We start from the raw sequence: 15379 nt of genomic DNA, 5'->3' as shown, positions 1-15379 counted from the left end.
GAAAGTTATACATCTTATTTCTATTCTTGGTACTCCAAAAATTTTTTGTTTTTCTATTATGCATTTTATTTCTAGTGAGAACAAAACTCCATTGTTGTGAACCTGGGAACTCTCCATTTGTTGCAACTATTAGAAATAGATTGTAAAGTGCAATCAATGTAAAAACAAAAAGGAGTTTAGAATTCAAATGGTATCAAACCAAAAGTCATTGCTGTGATGTTTTAAAGCTGCAATGCAATTACCAGAATGTGAACCCATGTTGTGCTTCATAATTGATCATTTATTTTGGATAGAGTAGCTTGAGTTTGTGATTTACGGCAACAAATTCTATTGTAAACAGTTCAATTTGCTTCAACCAGGTTAAAAAAAATGTAAGCTTACTGCAACTCTAAATATAGTGTCACATTTTTAATAGTTTCAGTACAAACCATAACATGTAACATAAGATATGTATTATTATGATTACTTTCACATTGGAATTAATCAGAAAGAATTTGCCGATTTCATTTTATTAAAAGAAAAAAAACCACAGAACAGAAGGGAATGTGGCTAAATGGTTAACATTTGTTAAAGCTGGCTGTTGGTTACATTTCTGTCTTTTTCTGTATTCTTGACGAATTCATCCCTTAAGATGAAATAAAGCTTTCCGGGCCCACCCCAATTTGTCGAGCAGCTGCCTCTCCAGCCTCATCAAGGGGCGGCCCCAGCTGAAGCCACCGTCACTTCCGCTGCCGCAGTCGCCGCCCCACCGCCCGCTGTTATCTAGCGGGGGCAACAGCCGGACCGGGAGCAGCGGCTCTGGCGGTGGTGGCGGTTGGAGGTCCGAAGCATCTGCTCCTCCCGAGGGCGCGCGGGTGTCCGGACTGGTGAGTGAAAGGCGTTTGATGTCCCGTATTCATACAGATGGGGCGGTGGGGTGAGCGGCCAGGTACCGGGGAGAGGATTTGGAAGAGCTCTAACGTACAGATTTTCCAGCTAGCCGCTCGAGAAGGGGTGGGGCAGTCGCGGCACCTGACTGTGGTGGGTGGCCTGTGTCCTCCATCAGCCTGTTTGGGAGCCCCATCCTCTACTCTTCAGCCCTTTCCTGCGGCGCGGCCCCCCAGTCGAATAGCTTTAATCACTGAGAGGTAAGTCTCGGCATTCGCCCACCTCTACCTCTCTTCCCTTTCCCCTCTCCCCTTCCGCCCTTCTCAGCCCCTCTGCAGAGCACTGCGTGGCCTTTCTGACCCCCTTTTTGCAGTTGATGTGCTGAATGGTAAATTGTTAAGATTTCTAGGTAAATATATGGTTTTCAGAAAAATAAACTATTCCCAGGGAAAATCTATACCCATCCCGTCCTTTCCACCCCCCTTCCCTGCCATATTGGTGTGGATCTGCCATTTCAGCTGATAATGTTTTGCATTCTCTCATTTTGACATTGCAGCCTCAATGCGGACAGAAGCAGACACACACACACACACACACACACACACACACACACACACACACCCCTTCCATTGAAGCCCCGCCCCCTCCCATAATAAAGGTTCCTACGCAGCACCTCTCCCACGCATGCATGGACACACGCTTACACAGCATCACACCCTTCCGTGCTTTCCCTAGACACACACACCTACATGTGCACACACATCCCCCTCCTCTCCAGGACCGCCTTTCCTCCCTGCTGGCCACATACATACGTAAGGATGTCCGTGATTGCTGGTTCCTCTTTCACACATTCCTTACATACAAATCCATCCCCACACGCCTTTATACACACCTCGCAAATGCTCTCCTCTCCTGTCTGCTACATATGTGCACAGACAGCCCTCCTTCGCTGGTCTCTGCGGTGTGCACACATTCACAGAAATCCTCCTGCAGGGACACTAACATGTCTCCATTGTTGCCTCCCGTTTTGACAAATACACACAAACTTACGAACACCCCTGTCCACTGCCACAGCACTCACCCTTGCCTGCTACAGACACATAAACCCAGGTGTCTTTCCACAGACTTACAGCCATCACACACACACATTCTCTCTCACACTTTCACACGCCCCTCTCCTCTAAAGCCAGCCTGCCCACACCTGTCATTTTTGAACCCACATCCAGAATGGGTCTCATTCTGTGTGAAACACTTCTTCCCAATGCCACTGTCACCTGCATCTTCCCTCTACAAACATACGCATCTCTCCATTGCAAGATGGCTGGTTCCCCATCCACCTGCCTCTCTCTGAGTGTACACGTAGGCGTTCAGTGTACACACAGTGATCTGTATTTTCCACCTTATTTCAACATGCAATTCTCCTGTATGTCTGCAGGGCTCAGGAAAACAGACACCCCAAAAAACAAACAAACAAAAGCCCGTAGCAGTTTTTCCCCTTTGCCTGTTGGCACAATTCCACTGTATTTCACCCACCTACCCAGCATCCATTTACCCCATGTTTTCTCAGATTCTCCCCTAAGTCTGGCTCTCCTCCAACCCCAATTTTGTAATCATTTTGCCAACATTAAAAATGTGTTCCAGGTCTACACCTGTCAGTCCCTGGAACGCTACTCCAGGCTTTAGAAGAAAGTGAAACTAATTTAAAAGGCCCTTATACTTTCTGTTACCTGCCTACTGACGTGGAAATAAATCTCCCTGCTCCTTTATTCTGAACTGATTTGACCTTCCCATCTCCAAAGTGTGCGCAGGGAGCAGGAGCCTTTTCCCTTGAGCCCCAGCTGTATTGGAAACCCTGTCAGAGCAATGGCTCAGGAATCTAGTAAACCTCTATGGCTGAACTCAGAAGGAGGGTATCAGTCCCATACAGGCAGGAGGTATGGCAGAAGTCATGCTTATGTCAGTTTCAGGCCATCCATGAGCCAGCGGGAAAGGATTTCCAGCCACAGAAAGGCAACATCCGAAGTCCCAATGCATAGATCAGCCCCCAATCAAATCACCAAGAGGAGCCGGTCACCATTTTCCACCAGTCGTCGTTGGGATGACAGTGAACACGCGGGAACCAGCCTGGACGTTGATAATGAAGACTACTCCAGGTACCCGCCAAGAGAGTACAGGGCTCCAGGTAGCAGAAGAGGAATGGCTTATGGACATACTGACTCTTTCGGGGCAGATGACAGTGAGGAGGAGGGGGCTGGGCCTGTGGAACGTATGCCAGTGCAAGGGAGCACTGGCAAGTTTAAAGATGATAAGCTGTATGATGCAGAGACAGGGGCGAGGTCTTTGGTTGGGGTGCGTCCTCAGTTCTCTAGTTTTCACCAGGATGTGAGAGAGGAGCTGGACAAGCTAGACCCAACCCCTGCAGCCAGACGCTCTGCTGGCAGGGCTGAGTTCCTACAGCAGAAGAGCATGGCTCCTCAGATCTCTGCTGCTGACAGCAAGGTGGCCCCAAAGGGCACCAGCCTGGAGAGGGGGAGACGGGAGCAGAGTTTGCCTGTAGGTCCCGGCAGGGCTCCTGTGAGTATGTGTGGGGGTGGGGATGCCACTCCGAAGGGTGCAGAGGAACCGGTGGTGAGGCCCAAAATCAGAAATCTGGCCGGTCCAAACTGCATGAAACCAAAAATATTTTTTGATACTGATGATGATGACGATATGCCACACAGTACTTCCAGGTGGAGGGATGCTGGCAGCCCTGGTGAACGCCGCTTGGGCAGCCTGGCAAGAAGAGGCAGAGGTGAGAGCTCAAGTGGCTACTCTGAGCCAAAGTACCCAGAAGACAAAAGGGAGGCCAGGAATGATCAAGCGAAGGCGGAAAAGGTGTCAAGATGGCAACGAGGCTCGGCCAACCATGACTTCTGGACATTCGGTGATGACTACTACAAATACTATGATGAAGATTCCGACAGTGACAAAGAGTGGACTGCTGCTTTGCGTCGGAGATACCGAGGTTGGGAGAAAAACATGGCCAGTGATGAAAGCTGGGAGACGCTGCTGGGGAAGGAAGAGCATGGGCCTGAGGCAGCCAGAGTAAACGCCAGAGGGAATGCCAAGGCTGGCACCAGCCCCTGTGCCAGTGCCCTCCCTGGAAGCCATGAGCTTGAAGCTCGAAGACCATCTCTTCAGGTAGAAGAGCAGGTGTCGCTGGAAGAAGGAGAAGCCCCTTGGCTTCAATGCAATGAAAATGAGAGCGGCAGTGAGGGGGACAATGACTGCAGTCAGGAGTTTCTGCAGGCTGCGTCCTTCATGCTAGATGGCAACAACAACCTTGAAGATGACTCCAGCGTGAGTGAAGACCTGGAAGTGGATTGGAGCCTCTTTGATGGATTCGCAGATGGGTTGGGAGTGGCCGAAGCCATTTCCTACGTGGATCCTCAGTTCCTCACATACATGGCACTTGAAGAACGCCTGGCCCAGGCGATGGAAACGGCCCTCGCACACTTGGAGTCTCTAGCGGTAGACGTGGAAGTGGCCAACCCACCAGCGAGCAAGGAGAGTATCGATACCCTTCCCGAGATCCTGGTCTCTGAAGACCACAGTGCAGTGGGGCAAGAAATGTGTTGCCCCATATGTTGCAGTGAATATGTCAAGGGAGAGGTGGCAACCGAGTTGCCGTGTCACCACTATTTCCACAAGCCATGCGTGTCCATATGGCTTCAGAAGTCAGGCACCTGCCCTGTGTGCCGCTGCATGTTCCCTCCCCCGATCTAAGACCAAGGTCCTTTACTCTTGGTCTACTGGTTTTCCCCATCCGAAGTCCACAATACTGCAGGAGCCCTCCCTAAATTAACCATTTTAATGAAACTGATCATCCTACTAATCTATTACACTGGTTGATTTCTTGTGATCATTTCCAATGTGAAACAGTTGTGTACCAATGCATTAAACACCATACTGTCTTTTAGATATTAGAAAGGGAAAACTAAACTTTCTAAATGCTACTTGAGATTGCAGTAAGAACATACATTTTCTAATCTGAACACTGAAATCAGTTGCATTTGTTTCTTCAGTAGACTGTTGCTGTTAATGTTAACATCAAGTCTGTCTGTTAAATATATGCAAAAGGCATCACTGTTTCTGTTGCATGTTATGGGGTTAATGTTCCTGTAATTGCAGTGCCGTGAAAGCTGATTAAAGTTCGTTCGGTTTTACGTGGTACAGTTGCATTGTCTGGTTTTGTCTAAAACAATGGTACTAAGTGACTTTTTAATGTATCCCTTGCATTTGCATCAAAATAGGGTTTTTTGTGTTCCAAATAGTAGAAAAACTTTAATTTCACTGGAAGTGCTGACTCTGACAACAACAACAACAAAAAATTAAAGGTAATTATTTCTAAAAGTAGGAATAAAGTATATGATGATCAAACTACTGTGGGGCCAAGGCTTCAGAGAGAAGACTGTCAGTCTGTGGGGAGGAAAGGCACAAGAAAGCACCCTAAAATGGAAGAACAGTGCTGGGGGTTCATCCAAACTGAGTGGAGAATGAAGGAGTTAAAAATCTCCTTTTCAAAAACAAACTCTCAGAGGGAATGGGTAAAAAAAATAAAGCTATATGCAGATTGTATACCTTAACACAGTGACACAAAAGGAACCAAATACATATGCCACACAAGTGCTGAGGAAAATATATAGGCAGCCACCTACAGAGTGAATAGGCTTTAACATTTGACCACTGTCTTCAGATCTCCCTCTCCAATAAAGAGAATTTTTCAGGTGCGAGTGAAGTTCCTCACTTGTCATATTTATCCTCCTTCTGCAGAGGTAAGCACTACCCAGTAAATGGTACATTTACTTCTTGTCTTTTTAGACATACATGTATGTATGTACATGTGTACATACGTATATATATATATACACATATATGTGTGTATGTGTATGTGTATATATAACCAATGTAGAGTTGTTTCTGTTTTTTAAATGGACAGAATTGATAGAATATGTGTATCGGTTTGCAACTTGATTTTTTCTCACTCACCATTGTTTTTGAGATTTAACCATTTTCATACATATTGATCATGCATTTTAACTGATGTATATTAAACATTCAGTTGTATGAATTACCACAATTGATTTATCCATTCCCCTATTGGTAGACATTTAGGTTCTTCCCAGTATTTTGTGGCAATGAACATATGTACTTAACAGATGTCTCTGTGCACATCTGTGAGTTTCTCTAGGGGTAAGTCTATGGAGATGAAATTTTTAGATCTTGGGGTTGGAGGTAAAATTTTGGAGTCTTAGGGTCTGAACATCATTCAAACTAGATATTGTCAAACTGCTTTCCAAAGTGTGCTGATTTCTGCTCCTCCCATCGGTTCTGAGAGCTGTTTTCAGCTCTAGCAGCCGGGATATTGTTAATGTTCAGCCTCAATGGCAATCAGTGATATGGAAGTGAACACGACAGTGAAACGTGTCCAACATAAAGCAGTGGTTTTTCTTTGTGGTAATATCTAGTTTGGGCTCGGAAGAAAAGAAATTGGAACACTCCTGCTGCTGGTGCGCATGTAACCATAGCAGCCCTTTTGGAGAGAATAGTGAGAGGAGCTATATCTCAGAATCTAAAATGGATTCTTCTCTTCAGCCTGGCTTAAATACTTTGGTAGCAGGGGTTCATACTATGCAGCAGTTAGAAAAATGTATGTACTGGTATGGAAAGATCTCTAAGACGTATGTTAAGTAGAAAAAGCATACTATATAGCAATATGCACAGTCTTTATGTAAAATAAAACCTTACAAACCAAACTATACATGAAAATGCATGCAAGTGTCTGGAAGCTACATACCTACCTGAGGCAGTGCTTATCTTTGGGTTGGGGGAAAAGAGTGAGGAAGGGGCCTTTTGATTTTTTCCACCCAAAATACTTCATTTTCTTGATTTTTTTTACAATGTCAGTGTATTTTCATGAATATTAACAAAATAAGTAAAATCAAAATTTTCCAATTAAAAAGAAAGATTTTTTTATCCTCTTACTGCAAGTATGGAAACATGGGTAGAAGCCATAGTATTTTTTTTTTTCAGCACCCGGTCAAGCTGATATTTATAACCTCATCTCCCACAGACGTTCTGTGTTCCCCGTTGGCCTTCTGCCAGCATCTCAGCTGTCATGGAGACGCTGAAATCTGCGACCTTAGAGGGCCCTTGTTGGGGGGGATTGCGGTGGTTTGCCTACTATTCACCTTTGCTGTGCCCTGACTGGCACCACATGAGGAGGTAAGTTAGGAGCATGCATGTCTCCTGGTCCTCCTGCTCCTGTGCATAATGGGCAGCCCTAATTTCCCTTTGAGTCGGAATTGGTAAATCCAGGGGAAGGGCACTGTCCCAGCTCCTGAAGCCCTGCTGGTGTTGGACAAGCCTGTTGCTGCAGAGGGGCCAGCTGGAGCTGAGGCTCTCCACTAGGGACACACACAAGGAGTGAGACCTGGGCCCTAGGCCCTCAAGCAACCTGGACTGAGGACCTCAGCTAAGAGCATCAGACACTTGTGTTCAGTACCTTAAGTCTCAGGGGGAGTCAGAGGAACGGGGCTCACCAAGCGTTTGTTCCTGTGCTTCTGTGGTGATGACAGTGTGGTCCAAGTTGGGGGTACTGGTGGCCAAAAGCACCTGTGCAGGATGTGGCTATGTCCTTGGATGCCCAGTCCCTTGTTCCTGCCAATTTCTGATTCTTCAGCCTCCCAGAAAACGCCCCAAGCCCCCCCTCCCGCCACCATAGTGTTCCAACAAAACTGTTCTGCTTAAATTAGCCAGAGTTGGTTCCTGTTGTTTATATTAAAGAACTCCAAATAGCATGCTTGCCAATACCATAGGCCCATTCTGTGCCCGTTTTCCCAGTCATGTGAAATATCCCAAATGGCCAAAGGTCCGGTAATTTCTGTTTACAATGCAGTGGACCCATTTTTGGCACCTGGAGGGATGGTTCTAGAACAACAGGCCATGGGGGCTGCTATGCACAAAGCAGTTACTTTTTTGTATTTTTTTCCGAAGTTGGAAACGGGGACAGTCAGACAGACTCCCACATGCGCCCGACCGGGATCCACCCGGCACACCCACCAGGGGGCGACGCTCTGCCCACCAGGGGGTGATGCTCTGCCCTCCGGGGCGTCGCTCTGTCGGAACCAGAGCCACTCTAGCGCCTGGGGCAGAGGCCAAGGAGCCATCCCCAGCTCCCGGGCCATCTTTGCTCCAATGGAGCCTTGCTGCGGGAGGGGAAGAGAGAGACAGAGAGGAAGGAGAGGGGGAGGGGTGGAGAAGCAGATGGGCACTTCTCCTGTGTGCCCTGGTGGGGATTCAAACCCGGGACCCCTTGCACGCCAGGCCAACGCTCTACCACTGAGCCAACCGGCCAGGGCCAAAGCAGTTATTTTTGAGAGTAGGTTATTTGGTGTATTCATGAAGATGCCTCCCACTACACTATACTTTTTGGTTTGGGGGCTTATTTCTGGGCTGTGGTATATGTAGCCTCACATATTGGTCACTGATTTGTAGCCTAAACTACTACATCTTGCAAGAAAGCACCCCAGCTTCCTGAGGTGGTCCTTCACAATGGGCACTACAACTGAACTGTCACAAGGCCCTTCCTGGATCAAAGACACTACCTTGTTCCAGTTGATCCTTCTGTTTGTGCCTGGACCTCTGACCTGAAATGTCCTTTCCAGTCCTGTCACTTCTACACATCCTTAGGAAGTCCTGTTCACATGCAAGGTCCTGAAAACAGTATTTTCTAATAGCCCTAGCTCCTTTCCTCTCTGTGGTCCTTGAGGTCAGGAGCTGTATCTGGGTCGTTTCTGTCATTCTTGTTCCCAGTGCTTGGCTCAGGTGTTCAGCCACACTTGCTAGCAAGATTATGAGTTCCTCTCCTAGTGTGGTGCCCGGGCAGGGGTTGTATTCAGAGAACCCAGGAGGACTCATCAAAGCTTGGCCCAAACAGATTCATTGGAGCCGGCATTAGCCCCACTCTAACCCCTAGCCTCTGCAGGCCCTGCCACCCCTACTCATCCCCTCCTATCACCTTCTGTCCCCTTTTCTGTTTGTCCTTCTGAGTCCACTGTTGTTCAGAGGCTATTCTGTGGCTAGGAAATGGTGGTTGCCTTGAAGGTGGAGTATATGGCAACCCGCCTCAGCATACCTCTCTTTGGCCTGGATTGAACCTCTGATGAACACGGAGTTGATGGCGTACTTGTCCATCTGTCACCTGGCTCCAGCCTTTGACAAGGCCTGGCGTGGAGCAAGACAGGTTCTGGAACCCCCAAGCAATGCTCAATCAGCCTGCCTCGACATTCGTTCCTGCAGAACGGGATTTTGTGGCCAGCACATGACTGCAGGCTCTGCCACACCCTATGTTCCTCCTATCATACTTCCTTCTTCTGGGGTTCACTATCTCAAAGAGGGTGCTCAAATGTTAGTGAGGCCTTGTCACCCCTCACATGGAGATAAGATTTCCCCAGACCTCTTTACATTCGGAGATGTCACTGGATCCACCCATCGACCGCAGAAGGAGGAGAAAGAGGTTCCGAGAGATGATGGCAGTTCTGAAGAGAGAGCAAGATTATGTTTGCTTGGTGTGTGTGTGTGGGGGGGCAGCAGGGATGTTTTCTCTGAACTTGTCCCTCCCCAGTGTTGTGAGGAGCAGGGAGAGGCCTGGTCCTCAGCATAAGAGTCCAGACTGGCTGCAGCTAGAACCACTTCAGGTGCTCTGCTCAGCAGAGGTACAGGCTGCAGGCCCCAGCAACAGACTGAAGGACCAGGCCTGAGTGGCCTGGGTCACCCAGACAATAGGGCACCGGGCCTTTGGGCAGGAGAAACGGGAGAAATAAGATGCAGGATGGGGGGTGGGTACAGGGGTTCTTCCACAGGAGCTGGGGACTAGAACACAGAAACTGCTTACAGAGTCAGAAGAGTAGAGCAGAAGCAGATTCTGGGAGCCAGCCTAAAGAAAGGAAGGGACAGGGCACCTAGTGCCGGAAGACAAATCTCCAGGGACCCAGGGGCACCACAGCCAACTGCTCAGCCCTGATGAGGCTTATGTTCAGCAAACGCACTCCTGCCCACTCTACACTCGGAGCTGGGGTTCCAAGATGACCAGTCTAGTTCAACAAACACAGGAGTGGGGAAAGGTAGGTTGACAGTTGTCATACCAACAAATAATACAATAATTGGTAAATAATATAAGAATAAACTGTGTTGGCCCTGGCCGCTTGGCTCAGTGCTTGACCGTTGGCCTGGTGTGTGGAAGTCCTGGGTTCTATTCCCAGCCAGGGCACACAGGAGATGTGCCCATCTGCTTCTTTACCCTTCCCCCTCCCCTTTCTCTCTGTCTCTCTCTCCCTCTCCCACAGCCAAGGCTCTACTGGAGTAGAGTTGGCCTGGGCGCTGAGGATGGCTCCATGGCCTCCGCCTCAGGCACTAGAATGGCTCCAGTTGCAGCAGAGCAACACCCCAGATGGGCAGAGCATCGCCCCCTGGTGGGCATGCCGGGTGGATCCCAGTCAGGCACATGTGGGAGTCTGTCTCTCTGCCTCCCCACTTCTCACTTCAGAAAAATAAAAAATAAAAAAATAAAAGAATAAACTGTGTTTTCCATACTCACAACTGTAAACCTACCTTTGCCATACTTTTGTATTTATTGGCCTTCTGTCTGTGCTGTGTCGGATGGAGGGGGGCTGTGAGAGATTCATAAGGTTAAGCGCTTCCCTCAAAGACCTCATAGTCTAGTGCATGAAGGTGACCTGGAAAGAAAGGACTGCAACCTTCTGTGGATGGTACAACGTGGAGGCAAACACACAGTGACCTGGGAGCAAATATCCTGGCTGGTTGTCCTGGGAAGGGGGCTGGTCATTAGAGGCATTCTGGATGAGGCTGCTTGGCAAGCACGAATAGGCATTAGCCAGGTAAAGAAAGGGAGCGAGGGTAGGCTAGGCCTTTTGAAATGCTATTTCTCAGTGGGAGTGCCAATTGGTTTGTTGGAAGGGCCCATTAGTGAAATGCATTAACATTTAAAATCTACACACCAGCAATGCCACTAGAATCTCTCCTACCTGTGCAGAAGGACAAGGTTGTTTGTACAAGGATATTGACTGTCGCATTGTTTGTAGTAGCCAGAGACGGAAAGCAGCTCAGTGCCCACCGGCTTACAGAAGTGATGGCGCAGCCGCTTCACTGGGCACAGCTGTCATGCATGTTCACACGAGATCCATGCACATGGATACTGCGCCTGTACCTAAAGCGTCTCTGGAAAGATGCACAAGAAACAGGCACTGAGGTCAGAAGTGAGAAGGAGCCTCACTTTGAACTTGTCCCTTCAGAGATTATGTTAATTTAATTTTTTTTTAAATCATCGTATACATGGCAGAGAGAAAGAAAGAGAGAGACAGAGAAAGAGAAAGTGGGAGAGATAAGGGAAGGAGGGATGCGGGAGGGCAGAGGCCTCAGGCAGAACTGAATGAACAAAGGTGAGGGTAGGGTTTATGAAATAGTCTGATGCTATGGCATGTGTGCATGGAACCTGGGAACCAGTAACTTCGGCCCAAGCCAGCCTGCTAGGGAGATGAGGAAGCACAGTCCAGCCGGCCTCATGAGGACACTGGGTGGGGGCTGGAAGGTGGCCCAGTCCCCAGAGCAGGTCCACTACCATCTCAGGTACGTAAAAGAGACCTCTAGATTGTATATGTGGAAAACAGAGATTGTCAGGTCTACCATCATGTTAGCTAACAATGCTTCTCACTCAATGGGGATTAGAGGTCATTTCAATTTGCCTTCCGTTTTGAGGGCATTTCTCAAATTCTCTTCAACAAGCAGGAGATCAGGGAGAAAGAGTAAAAATAAAATTGGGCCATGGCTGAACACTGAGGCAAGCCTCTGAAGGGCGGTTCTTCCTGAGTTGAGCGGGGTCCTGCCAGCCACCCTAGCTAGTCCTCATCACTGGGGGCTCGTACAAAGACCTGCTACTCAACAGTTTTCATGCTAATTAAGTGTGAGCAGTGAGCAAGGCGCATTCCCTCTGTCCAGCCTCGGTTTGCTTATTTATAAAATGGGACACAAAAACCCCATGTCACAGAGTGGTTGGAATAAGCAAATTAGATAACAGATGGACAAAATGCACTGTGAAAGCATCAGGGGACAGCGGGTGTTGGTTGTTCCCATTTCTCCTGGTTCCTTTTTTTCGGTGCTTCAGAAGTGCAGGGCTCAGAAGAAAACCCACTAGTCCCCAGCAGAAAAACCCCCTACACACACACACACACACACACACACACACACACACACACACACACCGCACTCTCTTCAGCAACTTAGCAAGGCTGACTCCGGATGTCTGGCATGGTCTGGAGAAAAATACTTAGCAGGGAGCCCAACGTTCCCTTTGGAAGTGGAGTGCAGCAGGAGGCGGGGGGGGGGGGTGGGGGGGGATGGAGGAGGAAGCAAAATGTTTGCTATTTTTTTCTGTGCAATTGACTCTGCCGGCCGGCCCAAGTTTTTTGCTCACCGCTGTCTGTGTGCACAGATGGCGGCTGAGCCCCTCTTGGTGAAGGGCTTGGCTTCCTGTGGAGCATGCTCACCCCTCTGGGCTGCTGAGGAATGTGGGCTGTCCTGGCTGGATGGGCTCTGTGTCTGCCCCAGCTCCTCCCTGAGCCCCAGCATGACCCCTCCTCAGGCCTAGATGAAGGAGCTTCTGTGTCATGGGGCCCTGCCTGATTGGACATGGCTGCCACATTGACTCCTCCCTCACAAGCTAGGCATTAGGGAAAGAAAAATCCATGCTTTGCCCCGGGTCCTCCTAGCTAGAAGAGTGGCCCCCCGGGGAGCTCGGCCTTGTCTGTGGGGATCGGAAGTTCCTGCTGGTCACTTTGTTCCTAAGTGGAGGAGTCCCAGATGTCAGGCTCAGGGCAGTGACAGGTGGGGGTCTCAGGAGCCCCAGTCTTGGGGTTGTCATCCAAAGTCTAGAACATGTATACCTGCGGATCTGATGGACCTCCAATCCTGAGCTGGTGTGGGTTCTGCAGAGGTGGAGCTGGTCCATGCGCTGTATGTAGGTGGGCAGCCTGAGGTAAAAGTGACAAAGCCTGCCATCACCAGAGGAGCCTATAACTGGAGTGCTAAAATGTCCCTTCCTCCTCTGCCATGGATAGGAGGGGACTTTCTCTTTTTTTCTCTCTTCTCTGTATTCCAAGAGCCACTTGACAACGTGCTAGCTCTGGGAGTTGAGTGGGCCTCAGTGTTGTCCTCAGTAAAATGGGGATGATAACCTCATGGGACTGCTATGAAGAGGGCATGAGGGACTAGTGCCATGACAGTATACAGGGGACAATAGAAGTGGCATTTCCTTCCTGTATTTATTAATTGCTTCCTTTTGTGAAGTCCTGGGGAATCTAGAAGTGACCAAGATGGTCTCTGACCCCATGCAGTCTCAGGAGTTTAAGTCCCCAGGTCCTCTGGTCAGGCTTAACTTCGAGCCTTATTTGTGACCTAGGTTGTGGACCTGTCCCTGAGACTCTAGCACTGCTCAGGTCCATTTAGAAGCCTGAGGTTCAGGCCTTTTCTTGTTGGCTCAGCCTCTGTGGCCTCAGCCACGGCTAGAGCCCACAGGCTGAAGAGAATGCTCCCTGAGCAGCTGGCCAGCCTGCTACCAAAGGTTTCTGGAAGCGTATTGTGCAATTTTCACCATAGCTCTACAAGGAAAGTGCTTTGATCACTAGTCTTGAAAGGTACCTACCTGCTTTCAGGTCCCAGTCTTCATTTCACTTTCTCTATGACCTTGGGCAAGTGCTTTAATCTCTCTGTGCCTCAGTGTTCTCATCCATAAAATGGGAGTTAAATAATAGTAACTCCTGCCCTGGCCAGGTAGCTCGGTTGGTTAGAGCGTCGTCCTGAAGTGCAAAGGTTGCTGGTTCAGGCCCTGGTCAGGGCACAGACAGGAACAGATTGATGTTCCTGTTTCTCTCTCTCTCTTTCCCTCCCTCTCTCGCTAAAATCAATAAAAATAATAATAACTCCCTTTGAGGAGAAGAGTTAAAGTGTTGATGCCTATTAAGCCCCCAATACTTGTTGACTGCTATCCTTAAGGAACCTAGGCTCAGAAGGGAAAAGGAGCTACTCAACTGAATTAGGACTCTTGGATTTGCCATACTGACTTCTTGATGGGGCCATTGCAAGCACCTCCTGCCAGATTCCTGCTCTCTGACCCCTTGCCTCCCAGGCAGGCCTTCCTCTACATTCCTATAACTCGGTCTATCATCTGGCCTTGCTTCACTCCATACTTAAATAATAAAATTATGTTAATAAAACACTTGCATTTTAAAATATTGGACATATTTATCCTTTGAGTAGCTCTATGAGGTAGGTGCTGTAATCACACTCATTTTCCCTGTAAAAAACCCAAAGTACAGAAAGATTAAGTAATTTGCCCAAGGTCACACAGCTCTAAGTGGTAGAACCACAATCCAAACCCAGTCAGGCTTGTTCTAGAATCGCTGCTCTTATCCACTATGCTCTAAGGGAAGAGTTTTAATCAGCCCACACCACTGTAGTGAGTCCAGCCACATCTGACACAAAACTCCATGGGAGCACTAGCCAGATCTGATTTGTTCACAATTCAATAGCTAGCACAGTGCCTGGCACATGGTAGGCACTTAATAAATCATTGTTAAATGAGTGAATGAATGAAACTCAAATTGGGTGTCAGTTCTGGGGAGGGAGAGAAAAGACAGATTGGAGAGATAAGAAGGAGAACTGACCAGATTAGAGACTGATCCAATTGGGGATATGAGGAAGTCTTGGATGACTCCCAAGATTTTGGCTTTTGGGTGACTGGATGATGAGGTCATTTACTGAGACAGGAACTCTATAGGAGGGACAGAATGCAGGGGTGGGAGAGAGACATTGATGAATTCACTTTAGGATGTTAAGTTTGAGGTGCTTTTGAGATACGCAGGGGGATGTCCAGGAGGCTGTAGGATACAAAACTTGGAGCTCAGGAGAGGGATTTGGGCCTCCTGCTCAGCCCCCTTCCATAGCCACACCCCCTTCAATCATACCCTAAACCACTGGCCCAGCAGCCTTTACTCTTCCTACTGGGAAGGAAAGGAAAGGATCTTTGATAGTAGGAATGGGCAGGGGGGGGGCGCTTTTCTAAACCAAACAAACGCACATACAGTGCCTGCTTGTTGAGGATCAGCTTGCCTGGCTCTGGGCACATGTAGGCTAGCTTCCAGAACGGACCCCCTCCCACCACCCGCCGGCCCCTGCCGCCTGCTCCCTGCCAAGGTGAGCTCTGACAGGGCGACTTGTCATCTTTTCAACACCTCATTTTTCCCTCCTTACTCACTGCCTGGGGAGAGGTCCTTCCTGTTTGCACACCTCGGGGGCTAGGCCAGGAGGAGGAACAAAAACAGCCTTCATGGGGCAGGGGGAGGGGAGGGCAAGGGAGAGAGCTGAGGAGAGAGGAAGAGGGAGAAGAGATGGAGGGGGA

General features: G+C 48.7%; 1 protein-coding gene across 11 annotated transcripts; it reads left to right on the top strand.

Annotated features, from left to right (window-relative positions):
- The first annotated feature begins 744 nt into the window (after positions 1–744).
- PJA1 (praja ring finger ubiquitin ligase 1) lies at positions 745–5077 on the top strand. Of its 11 annotated transcripts, none has more exons than XM_066249716.1 (3): positions 745–866; positions 976–1127; positions 2829–5077. In XM_066249716.1, the coding sequence occupies exon 3, from the start codon at positions 2842–2844 to the stop codon at positions 4630–4632; it is 1791 nt and encodes a 596-aa protein (XP_066105813.1). In that variant the 5' UTR covers positions 745–866; positions 976–1127; positions 2829–2841; the 3' UTR covers positions 4633–5077. The 11 variants fall into 11 exon arrangements, with proteins under 11 accessions (XP_066105813.1, XP_066105812.1, XP_066105808.1 ...); XM_066249715.1 differs by having other exon boundaries at positions 967–1127; XM_066249712.1 differs by lacking the exon at positions 976–1127 and adding an exon at positions 1195–1276 and having other exon boundaries at positions 756–866.
- The last annotated feature ends 10302 nt before the right edge of the window (positions 5078–15379 follow it).

This window comes from Saccopteryx bilineata, chromosome X (assembly GCF_036850765.1).
Source record: "Saccopteryx bilineata isolate mSacBil1 chromosome X, mSacBil1_pri_phased_curated, whole genome shotgun sequence".
Lineage (NCBI taxonomy): Eukaryota > Metazoa > Chordata > Mammalia > Chiroptera > Emballonuridae > Saccopteryx > Saccopteryx bilineata.
Note: the sequence above shows the minus strand (reverse complement) of the source record. Positions and strands in the feature narration are given on the sequence as shown.